The 11,620-nt window shown below is 46.4% G+C and overlaps 2 protein-coding genes across 2 annotated transcripts; both read right to left on the bottom strand.

Moving 5' to 3' along the window:
* Positions 1–548: 548 nt before the first annotated feature.
* On the bottom strand, positions 549–2,614 carry LOC135814347 (B-cell lymphoma 3 protein-like). Its single transcript, XM_065327452.1, has one exon. It carries the CDS (start codon positions 2,433–2,435, stop codon positions 1,173–1,175), a length of 1,263 nt encoding a protein of 420 aa, XP_065183524.1. The 5' UTR covers positions 2,436–2,614; the 3' UTR covers positions 549–1,172.
* Positions 2,615–5,020: 2,406 nt separating this feature from the next.
* LOC135814346 (mitochondrial substrate carrier family protein G-like) lies at positions 5,021–9,925 on the bottom strand. Its single transcript, XM_065327451.1, has 6 exons — positions 9,362–9,925; positions 8,702–8,760; positions 8,084–8,197; positions 7,362–7,496; positions 6,425–6,622; positions 5,021–5,648 (listed from the first exon to the last, which is right to left on the bottom strand). The coding sequence occupies exons 1-6, from the start codon at positions 9,630–9,632 to the stop codon at positions 5,454–5,456; spliced, it is 972 nt and encodes a 323-aa protein (XP_065183523.1). The 5' UTR covers positions 9,633–9,925; the 3' UTR covers positions 5,021–5,453.
* Between the last annotated feature and the right edge of the window lie 1,695 nt (positions 9,926–11,620).

Genomic DNA, 11,620 nt, shown 5'->3' with positions numbered 1-11,620 from the left:
ACTGAGTTGGGCAGTACTTGAGGTGACGCTTCAAATCGTCACTTCTCCTAAACGCTCTGCCGCATATGCAGCGGAAGTCCTTTGGTGCTGGGAGAGGAAGACGATGTTGATGGACCCGCCCTGCGCCATTCCGGGCGATCCTGTGCGAGCCGGTACCACTCGGACTCCGGAATATCCAGTGAGCGCAGATCACCGACAATCGTGATCACACACACACACCACACACACACACACACACACACACACACACACACACACACACACACACACACACACACACACACACTGACACACACTGACACTAGCCCTAACACACAGAATATACCCTAAGACTTAGAGTCTATTTGGAACTCTCTTCAAACGATGCTCAAGTATCCTACTTCAAAATAATAAGAACCCAAACAATTACAACATTATGCCATCACAGTGGTAATTATGCCTACTGAAGTACTTATAGTAGTACAGTGCTGGAAACTGAAATCCGACCCCCTGATCAGCTGAGCGCACCGCTCAGGGGGTCGGATTTCAGTTGCCAGCCCTGTACTATGTTGAAGTAGTACATGTATGTATATACAATGTACAGGGGGAAAGGAAACTGACAAAATTGGACAAAATTTAATACGATGCAACTTGAACCGATAAATGGACGGGCAATCTGGATGAACGCCCAGCAAGAAAACGACTACACAGTGAGATAGTGGCACTAATGGTATTGCACCTAGTACCTGCCAGTTGCACAAAAACTAGAAATTATTGAATCAAAATAGAACACTCAAGAGGTAGGACAAATGGGGTTGAATAAATCGGAGAGAACTGCTCTTTCATGGCAGGTCAATAAAAATTTTCGTGACACAGTAGACTGTAGAATAAAGCGTTTCTCATGAACGGGTCTGCATAGGTTTGGAATCAAGACTGCACGACTCCCTCTGAGATCAGGTGCACTTTCTCATATCAGCCATGTGTCATTTAGTTGCCTGCTTGCAACTAGCAAAACATGTATTCTAAGATCAAGGCGAACAAACTTGAGCTTCCAGTTCTAGACGTTTTCCTCGGGCACATGAAGCTATGCCATCGCAGTCTGCAGCAGACAAAGCATGGTTAGCTACACCATCGCAGTCGGTCGACAAGTATGCTGGCATCATTCATACTGCGCTTCTACAAAGTTAAAATACCTAAACAGTCACGGGGTTCGATGTTGCCGTCGTCGTTGTCGATGTTGCTGCTGCTGCTGTTGTTGTTGTTGTTGTTGTCGTGGACTGACTGGCCGGTGCTTGGAATGCATTCCTGAAGCGGGCAACGTCCGCAGCCACATCGCCCTCAGTGTTCTGTAAACGCGTATCAGCACCAGCCGTCACAAGCACGGACACAATGTGCTCATGCCCGCGACCAGCGGCACTGTGCAGTGGCGTGTTGCCAGCGTACGTGGTTGCATCGATGTCAGCAAAGTGCCCGATCAGAAACTGCACCATAGCACCGTTTCCTGCCTCGGCTGCATGATGCAACGGCGTTCGGCCACTCTTGCCATCACGTGGGTTGATAGTGGCACCACTGTCCAGCAACTTCTGCAGCACGGCATAGCTATTGTTGAACACTGCTAGATGCACGGGACTATAGCCATCAAAGTTGCGCATTTCAAAGTCCACATCGCGTGCCTCTAACAGTGCTGTACAGCAGTCATCGTAATTACGCTCAGCCACTAGATGTAGTCCAGTCCTGCCCATGCGGTCGGGCAGGTTACATGACGCGTTGTTGGCCAGCAGTAGGCGTATTAAGTCAGCCTGACCAGTGATGGCAGCCAAATGCAGTGGCGTTTGCCTTAGTGTGTTGGCTATGTCAACGTGACGGCTCGAGCGCGATATCAAGTAGACAAGGTGATGGACCAGGTGTTTATTTGCCTGCACCACTGCAAGGTGTAGCGGTGTGTCACCGTCCTCATCCTGCAGTACGGCCATGTGACACTCTGCCGCAAACACCAGACTTTCTCTGTCCAGCTGAAAATCTTGGCTGCCCGTGGACGCTGCTGCAGCCGCTTTATCGGAAGCAGCAGCTGCATCAGCGTCTGTCTCAGTGCTAGATGTACTACTGGTGACTACATCATCAGACTTCTGATTACTACCGGCCATTGGACCATCTGTACTGCCAGCTATGGGGCTTTTTGATGCACTAATATCCACAGGCTCCACAGATTTGCCTGCTACGTCATGGACCTTTGTACGCATGTTTCTCCCATCCTCACTTGCACTCGAGTCACGTTTTCTCTTTCCTGGTCCAGGAGGTACATCCTCACTATTTGGTTCCGGCGAATGCTTTCCTGCAGGTGTGTTAGGCCTCCTATTATCCAAGCTGTCTGTTGAAATTGTCTCCATAGGTTCGTCAGTCACCTGGACCTGTTCAGCCACAATTTCGAGAGAACCACTGTCTGGGTCTCCCTCCATTACTAACTCTCTACATGGAAAAGGAAATTTCGGGTAAGTACGTTGCGGTGAAGATGCGAGGCAGTCTGGTCACTTTGAATAACGTGGAATACTCTTATGAATGCCAAGGTCTTGTAAAAACAAACGTATTTTTAGTAAAGGCGAAGCTCGAAGTTTGAGAAATTTGAACCGAGCAAAGAGGAGGACTGAAGCGTGAAGTCGTGAAAGGTAGAGGGGACTTCCCCGAAGGCCTCACAACGCGCACGCGGCATGCGCAAACCACTTGAAAATGGCATAATATAATACAGTAAAACCAGGGAGTCGTAAAATACCGTGTATTTTACGACTCCCTGAGTAAAACAAAAAAAATAATTTTGGACCAGAAAATCAAAAATCCCTAATTATTGCATTCAAAAAAGGTTCATGAAAATAATGCATTGCAATGCATGATAGAATCATACCATAGTAATTCTACAATAGTTCAGTCTGTCGCTGAACGAGGTTGTTCTCTTTATCCGACTGTATAGCTGTAGTCGGCTGAACAAGGAAGGAGCAGACTGTATGACCTACTCGGAGAGTGTGGGCTCAGGTTTTAGCCCGAGTTTGTGGATACGCTGGATAGAATTACTACTACAATAGTGAGTAATCTGCTTTCTGGTTGCAGGGTAGATGTAAACAACGCCGCAAATATACAGACAGTGCTATGAAGTCCTAGCTATATCGGTACATGTAGTAATGGAGTATTCTTTTCATGCAATTGCCGGCCAGAATCTCACGTTAGAGGAAAGAGAGGCATATAGACCTGATATCCGCAAGTTCGACCATGGAATTTGCTACAGCAGCATTGCCCTTAGGCCTTGGAAGCCCTTCAGTGTCCAGATAAGTAGAGTCACGAAAAAATGGAGGGGTGGCTTGGTGCTTGGAGTAATGGGCTGTAGCCCAGAACCATTGCAGCTGGCGCGTCAACCTTATGCATGTCTGCCATACGGTCTGGAGGAGATCTTGGAGAGGAAAGATGTACCATATTTCTTTCTGACTGGCATTACTCAGAGTGCCCTTGGGCTCAAGAAAAGTAAGGAACAAGCGTGCACCGTGCAGTTTCCGGACGGTGTCAAGCCAGCTGGCCTGAATGATACCCTGGAACTAGTGATGACAGATGATAAAACAGTATACTGCCTCTTGAACGGCAGTTTGCTTTCGTCCTTAGGTCAATTTGGTGCTGACATTACGGATGTCCATGTTGTAATGGATATCGCCAGTGCAACTGTTGGCTTGAGGCAGGAGCTCCCACGAAGCCTCTCTGAACGATGCCGAACAGCTATTCGGCAAACTCTGAATTCGCCAACCTTGGAAAGTGTTGACCAGTTGCCCCTCCCGTCGATGATGACTTCGTATTTGAAATTTATACCTCGTGGAAAGGCCGGATCCCCCACACCCATCTGACATTAACTGCACTGCCAGCAGTCATTCCAGATTTCACCAATGCACAACATCAGACTGCAGTCCGATTAACCTGTACTGCATTTGAGTCCCTTGTATTTTCGTCCTTGCAACTTTGAAGTAAAATAATAATGACTTATCTTCTACACAGCAGCATCACTAACAGTCATATCAGTCCACATTTGATAATGGAGCTTGGGCTAGGTTTTGGAATAATGTACCTACAGCTTTACTCTTATTTTTGTTCGTACTGTAGTGTATTTTATCTGGACACAATACTGTATTTTATCTACTACTTCACCAATATCCACCAAGATACTTTAACTCGTACTTGTACAGTTTTGCAAATTTTAATGCTGGTGCTGTACTGCGTTAGACTTGTAGTTATTTAGTACCTTACTGTACTTGCATTCATCGCTTTTCTGTTATATCTGTGAGCTATTCATCAGCTTTAGCTCGCATGTGGCAAGCCTTTTTTTGTTATTATCATTTTAGTTTAGTTGGTAGTCATTGAGTTGACTGGCACAGTGGCAGTATCACTAATTGTATGTACGTTGTGGACAGTGAAGTCCGTTGAATAGTTGAGTGGCCACGGGGCCCTGGCCTTGCAGCCGCGAGCACTGCTGGTCCATTTTTACAGTGTGTACGTAAACTACAGTGAGTGTATACGCTAGGGCAGCGAGGGCGCCGGCCCGGTCATTCCATCAGATTTCAATGTCCACTACAGTAGTAGAGTAGGCTACGAGAAACATCAGGAGTCCGTCAACCAGGATTTGTTCAGCAGTGATCTATTTTGTATGGGCCACCTGCAAGGTGTGCTACTTTCATTACATCATGCAACTGTATCCACACACCGCATGCAGAGAATCAAAAACCCACCCAATCCTAGCTATCGGACTGAACGAAAATCCGTGCACCCGAGCAGAATCTACAGTAGTCCTGCTATGCAGAATTGGAATGAATCAAGCCCAAACAGGTGTGCTGGTAACTTCAACTACAGGGCCTGATGCAGGCAAGTTACAGTAATGATGAAGGACTCTTGGTAATGTGCGTGTGTGTGTGAAATTCAAAAAGTTCACCTATGCATCTTTTGATCCCCACCGCTACTACAACTTGTAAGTAGTTTACAGTATACGTGTTTATCATGTACAAGTAGACATACGCCATTGTGCTTGGACAACGAAACACAGTTGTATTGGCACTCTACAATCAGAGTGAGACGTATACAAACACGGCTCCTGCTCTTACACCTCAGCAGAACTAAACACCAGTGACATTTTCCTAGCTCACAAACACAATATACATCAGTACGAGTACTATTCCCTTCTCATCTTGGCATCTTGCCACCTATGGCCTACTCAATGGTCATAACACAGCTACACTAGCGCATAATACGAGCTACAGTGTAAAAGCACCGGATTTGTCAGTAATCCTGACGTGGACGACTAAAAAATAATAAAAAGAGTGGAAATACCTATGGCAATGCAAGTCAAGAGTGAATACCTCTGTCAGAATAACTTAAAAATAATATATTACAGTGAAGATGCACCTTGCATTGCACGTAAATACGCCTGTTGTCAGAATAAGTTAAAAGATAAATTAAGTGAAGTATTTGTTGAGCCAAGTCCGAACTTGTTCGACAACACTGAACAGAACAGCATTGGCTGGGATTGAGCGAAGCATGCACGGAGTGAAGCCGCGGTAAAACCGGCGAACACCGTCCTCTTGGTACAGGACCGCGATGCACTCGTGAAAAGAGCCATATTTGCGCCGCGTAATATCCGCATTGTCCGCCTGAAACACAGTGACAGCACATATGAACAAGGTTTTAAAACGACTTGATCCACTCAGTAAATACAGTGCATACTTGTGAACCCATCTCTAAACACTAGTACCCTAGTTAGGACCAAAACTGCCCACCATTCCTATTGCGATCTTAAGCACTCAAATCCCAGTTATATTATTCATTACTCTCAACTAGTTTGGAGTACAGAGAATGATGTTTCAAAGACACTACAGGCTGACTGAGATACGTTCAAACATTGAATAGGCAAACAGCTCACATCATGTCAAAACAGCGCCCATTCATCAGCTACATCTGAAGCTTTTATCCTGGGGAGTACTGGAACTGCTAACTTGCTATGGATTTAGAAAAAAATTCTGACACAAGGCAATGGTACCAGGAATGGTACCATGATCAAGGCCACGTGGCCATCCCCGTCACAACTGGTTAGCAAATGTAAAGGAATGGTCCAATATGTCATGCAGTTCTCTCTCTCTCTCTCTCTCTCTCTCTCTCTCTCTCTCTCTCTCTCTCTCTCTCTCTCTCTCTCTCTCTCTCTCTCTCTCTCTCTCTCTCTCTCTCTCTCTCTCCTTGTGTGTCTCTCTGTCTCTGCTGCTGAGCGCGTCGAAAATAGACAGCTTGTGTATGAGTGTACGTGACTTCTTCTATTGCCAATGACAATTCAATGCCCCTACAACCAATATGGTTATGGACAGTGATACATATATACATACATACATGTAAAACATGGTGGTATGTGTAGTTCTTATGCGCACTGATGATTTACCTGCATGGCTGACTTGACAACATCAAACGGGTAGTAGAGTAGCCAGTAGAGAATGCCTCCGGTCGCTCCGGCAACCATTGTCACGTAGAATGGCAGCTGGCTAACTGGCAGACCGAGCTTCCTCGAGTAGCGGTTACGGATGTCCTCAGCAGTTGTGAAGTACGTTGCAAAGGCAGGAACATTGCGCATCGCAACAGCCTTTAACAAGCACACGGAGAGGACATCGGCATTGAGAACTGGATATTGAAATCAAGCACAGTCGTCCCTCTCTAATCCAGCACTTCTTTATCCCGCACCCTTTCTGGCAAAACGGATTTTTTCAGTTCATTTTCTACACTTTAATCCGGCACTTGAATTCCGCCTCCAGCAGCGATTTTCTGCAACAAATCACTCAAACTGTACACAATTCGATTTTCTAATCCAGCAGTTGTACATGTACATCACATACTGTCAGGGAGCATTGTAACATGCACAACACATGTAACATGCACTTGGGAATATCCTATGCCAGTGCATAGGATATTCCCAAGTGTATCATGCATTCCACAAAGTACTCGGATTGACACAGAAAATCCCTACGTTTTGACGTATGACACAAACATGTGTGTTAAGTTAACAGGTGGGCCGGGTTGGAGGGAAGGATTTGATAATCCAGCACCCTTGTTTATCCAGCAGAAAATGCCGTTGCAAAAGGTGCCGGATTAGAGAGGGACGACTGTACTAGAGCCGTGCAAATAATATGGCATGCATGAATTGAAATTGCCTTTCCCAAAAGAGAGACAAGATAGAACGCACAACTACATTACATGTAGTTCCTTTTCAATCCCTCACACTTGTGAGTACATAACATGTACTTCACAATATCAAAGTCAAGTCATTGGTGATACTGTGGTCATACTTGATCTATAGCAATAGTTTTGGCCACACAGCTGCTCACCGGTAAAGCTTGATACGCACCGCGGATGCCATGTTTCCGCATAATTTGCCCGGCACAGTCAAACACATTGCGGTAGACTGGTTTTTCGCCATACACCCGTTCTCGGATGATCTGCGCCTGCATCTTGGACTTGAACTGAAGTATCAGATATCACACAGTAGTGGTCACAGGAACAGATAGAATCAATTGCATTGCACAATTATTGTACATCCATATCAATAAAGTAAAAGTGGTGAACCTGATGAAGGCAATTTGCCGAAACGTTGTAGTATTGTGAAATGAGTTGAACTGTTGCAGTGTTAATGGAAGAGAGCGTGTGGGCTCTACTACTTAACTCCATAGCGATACATAATATAACATAGCAGGTAATCCGCTCATCTTCTAATCAACTCAAAGTTTGAACTACTGAAGTATCCTGATCAAACTGCTGACATGTGCAACATACATGTACGTGTCTGGAAATCATCAGCACATGTACATCTTAAAGATCAGTTGTTAGACAACTGATTCCCTTGGCAAAGTGGCCTGTGCTCTGGACAATTACCGGTAACTTCCCTGGCGACCATGTCACACTTGGGCAAGCCCAGTACTGAAGCACAGTGCGACATGGTACTGCACTTCCGCAATGGAGTCAAGAGTACAACTATAGTGTGTGCGTGTGTGTGTGTGTTTGGATTCTGACGGTTGAATGTAAAGCTGAAAAAGAGGAGGCGAGCACTCACTAAATCCACTGGACCTTCAACAAAGGAAACAGCCCCACCGGTGATGGCGCCGCACACCATGTATTCACCTTGGTGAAGACGCTGACCGGGGTATGATGAAAACATCCTTTGCGTCTGGAGAGATACGGCAGAGAGAGAGAGAGAGAGAGAGAGAGAGAGAGAGAGAGAGAGAGAGTGGTAGAGAGAGCGAGAGAGAGAGAGAGAGAGAGAGAGAGAGAGAGAGAGTGAGTGAGAGAGAGAAAATACAGTCATGATAAGAGAAACGAGACAGATATACATTATACACTTTACTTGGTATATCCATGTACATTGTATTTGTGGGAGCAAACATGGATAGATGCACACTGATACTAATAGGACATACATCTACAGTAAAACCGGTCAAGGTGACCACTCTGATGAGGCGACCACTCTGATAAGGTGACCACTCTGATAAGGCGACCACCTGTTCTAGAGGACCACTACAACTAGGACCAAAGGGTGTTATCATTTCCAGTCAAATGACCCTGGATAAGGAGACCACCTGTACATGGGGACCACATTTTGAAGGCCCCTTGAGCGGTCGGCTTAGACAGGTTTCACTGTAATACAAGTATGGAAGAGGATAAACGTTCACACCTGGTAGTAGGTTGAAAAGAGTGTTGCTCGGAAGAACATCTGGCCAACAAGAGGCGAACCTGTAGCGATACACATGAAACACATGAGATTAAACTCACCCGAGCACAATTACTATGAAATGGAGCATCTTCTGCTGAGTTCAAATTTGGCTTAGTTTTCTGATACAGTACAGGACACTGGTGCCTGGCATTGGTCTACTACAACAAAGTGTTTCCCACTGCCGTGCACATCCAGTCATCAAGTGGGCTTCATCGTTTGTTATTGTTATGCCGTCTGTGATATGGTGTGGTTCAGTGGCAACTCACACTGACCAGGGTCTGGGCAATGCTTCAACACACCAACAACAGCCACGGAAAGCTGAACATCGGAAAACCATCATCGTCAGGGCTATCAACATTAACAAAACATAACCCTGGCGATCCGAAGTCAGCACCTACCACACAACTACCGGTAGTGCTGCTGCATTGTTTGTTAGTGGGCGGTACATAATTCATAATGATTATGATACCCAAACTCCGGACAGCTAGCTGTTTCGACCTTGTTAGGTCTCATCAGCGGAGCTGATTAGGATAATTGTACATGACTGTACCGCAAATCCGTATACACAGTACATGTATCCTAAAGGAAGGGCCAGGTGCCATTCAAATATGTTTGCCTTACCAACACCACGATACAGTCCACCCATGCCTTCCCATTTCAGAGTTTTCTTGAAGCAATCAAACAAGCCGGAGTAAAGGGGGTGGTCAGTTGGCTGTGTCTGGAGACGAACTTTAAGTGTATCAAACGGATGGCCGACTAAACAAATAGCTATGCCACCGCAAGTCCCTGCAACTACATCTTTGCCAAAAGAAGCGAGAGCTTTAGCAGAGCTGCCCTTGGGAACAGTGGATCGCTCATCCTTGAATTCCACAGTGCGGAGTGTTCGAGTCATGACTAGCCAGTTATTTCTACAAGGTGCAGTACCCTCACGATGGTACAGCCAGTAAAAATTCTGTATTCAAATTTTCATTTATTGTGTGAGCTCTAGGAACGCACTCGCTGCTCGCGAGTCCAGACAGCAGGTAAGATACAGATGACGGAGTCACAGAGCTCCCAGATTCTTCAGAAAGACGTTTACTTTTACTTTTAGAGGTATTTATGTAGCTACAACTGAATCACAAAGGACAATGCTTGATCGCCCAAAGGCAAAGGTCTGCACATGCCATGTCGCCAGGCACTTCCAAAATTTTCTAACAACAATCAACAATACATTCAAATCGAGGGTCGGTCATGACTGTGTCACTGTGCACGTGTGCAGCTGTGACTTTTTATGAGCCTCGTACTTGTATTATTGGTACGTAGATCTACCAGGGAGTCGTAAAATACGACTCCCTGGTACATGTATACGTACGCGAATGACTGTTGGGACATTCTTCCAAAACATGACGTCACAGAATTCGTAAAAAAAAGACAACTTTTGTCGCAAGCGGCTAGCCTGTCGCAAGCGCGAGACTCATCATGGGCGCGCTCGAGCTGCGAAGCGCGACACACGAGCGCGACCCAAACTGTGTCACGTGTGTATCGAATCTGACCGTCATTATGATCGCCTTCGAAATTTTATTTTCGTTCTACTCGACAATTCCAAAAATCAGTGCCATTGCCATTGGCTTTAGCTTTGCCCTTGAACTTGAAATCTTGTGCCTTATTCTTTCCTGGGGACTGGTGTTGGATATTGAACGGGCGGAGTGACCGCCGGGATGATGGATGAAGGAGATGATGGCCTAATCTTGGCTGCGCGCATTCTCATTTTCGCGTGGCCTGCCACTAGTGTTTGATTCACAAAGGGTGTCACAGGCATAGCTGGAGGAAGAAAGGTGATGTGAACTTCAGAAGTTCTGCCATCGCAGCACTGTATAGAGGGCCATTAGAGGCTGTGTAGGCTGTATGTTTGATTTAGCTTGATTTAGCTCAGTGCTGAGCTTGCACCACACCACAGGTAGCATATTGGGTATTATTTACATTATCCATATAACTTGAACCGCTCTGTGAGCGGTTCTGAAAAACCTTTACAGGCGCTGCCTCGTCGTAAAAGTAAGAAATTAAAACTGGCTCACTGTACCCCCAAATGTGAACTGATCCACCTAAATCGCAAATGACGTGACCCGAACGCAGCAGTAGCACGAGGGTGCACTTGTGGTGTGCCGCAGGGCTCTGTACTAGGACCCATGCTGTTCTCCATATACATCAGAGATATCCCCTCGGAATCTGCGCCGGCATCATCACTGCAGTTTGCGGATGACATCGCCCTGACATGTGCAAGATGGACAGCGCAAGAGGTGTCTGATGCACTCAGCTTGGCGGTTACCTCCCTCTCAAGTTGGCTGGACGCTCGTGGTCTTGTATTAAATGCAAAGAAGAGTAATGTATTGGTGTTTACCTGCAGCAGTGGGCAGCAGCCGGACGTGGGTGTACGCTGTCGAAATGATGTGCTTCCGCACACCACCAGCGCGAAATACCTCGGCGTCTTAATCGATGAACGAATGACCTGGTCACCGCAAGTTGACCGGTGCATCTCACGCACTGCTAGGAAGATCGGTAGTCTGTGGCGGGCGCGACGCTGCCTCACTCTAGCTAGGCGAAGCAAGTACTTCCTATCTGTCATCATGCCGGATTTGATATATGGATCGTCAGCATATGGCTCCGGCTTGACCCACAACCAGCTAAACCGCTTGCAGGTGGCCCAAAACCGCGCAGCAAGGGCGGTGTTCGGACGACCACGATTTACCAGGGCCAGTGATCTCCTGGAGAGGCTCTCTGTTTATCGCATGGACGAGGTATATCGCCAGAAACTGCTCGTGCTGGTATGGCGGTGCGTTCATAACCGTGCTAGTCCTTCTCTGCAGGCACTGTTTGTTCGCAACTGCGGAGCAACTCGCCTTC

Source organism: Sycon ciliatum, chromosome 4 (assembly GCF_964019385.1).
Source record: "Sycon ciliatum chromosome 4, ocSycCili1.1, whole genome shotgun sequence".
NCBI lineage: Eukaryota > Metazoa > Porifera > Calcarea > Leucosolenida > Sycettidae > Sycon > Sycon ciliatum.
The sequence above is the reverse complement of the archived record's forward strand: the minus strand, read 5'-3'. Positions and strand labels throughout refer to the sequence as shown.

Bases quoted from the DNA above. Each gene is read 5' to 3' on its own strand.
- LOC135814347 (XM_065327452.1), bottom strand. From the start codon at position 2,435: ATGGAGGGAGACCCAGACAGTGGTTCTCTCGAAATTGTGGCTGAACAG.
- LOC135814346 (XM_065327451.1), bottom strand. From the start codon at position 9,632: ATGACTCGAACACTCCGCACTGTGGAATTCAAGGATGAGCGATCCACT. The intron at 6,623-7,361 runs GTGAGCAGCTGT...TGCTTGTTAAAG, and splicing joins GTGCGTATCAAGCTTTACCG to GCTGTTGCGATGCGCAATGT. The intron at 5,649-6,424 runs GTAAATCATCAG...ACTGTGTTTCAG, and splicing joins TTGTCAAGTCAGCCATGCAG to GCGGACAATGCGGATATTAC.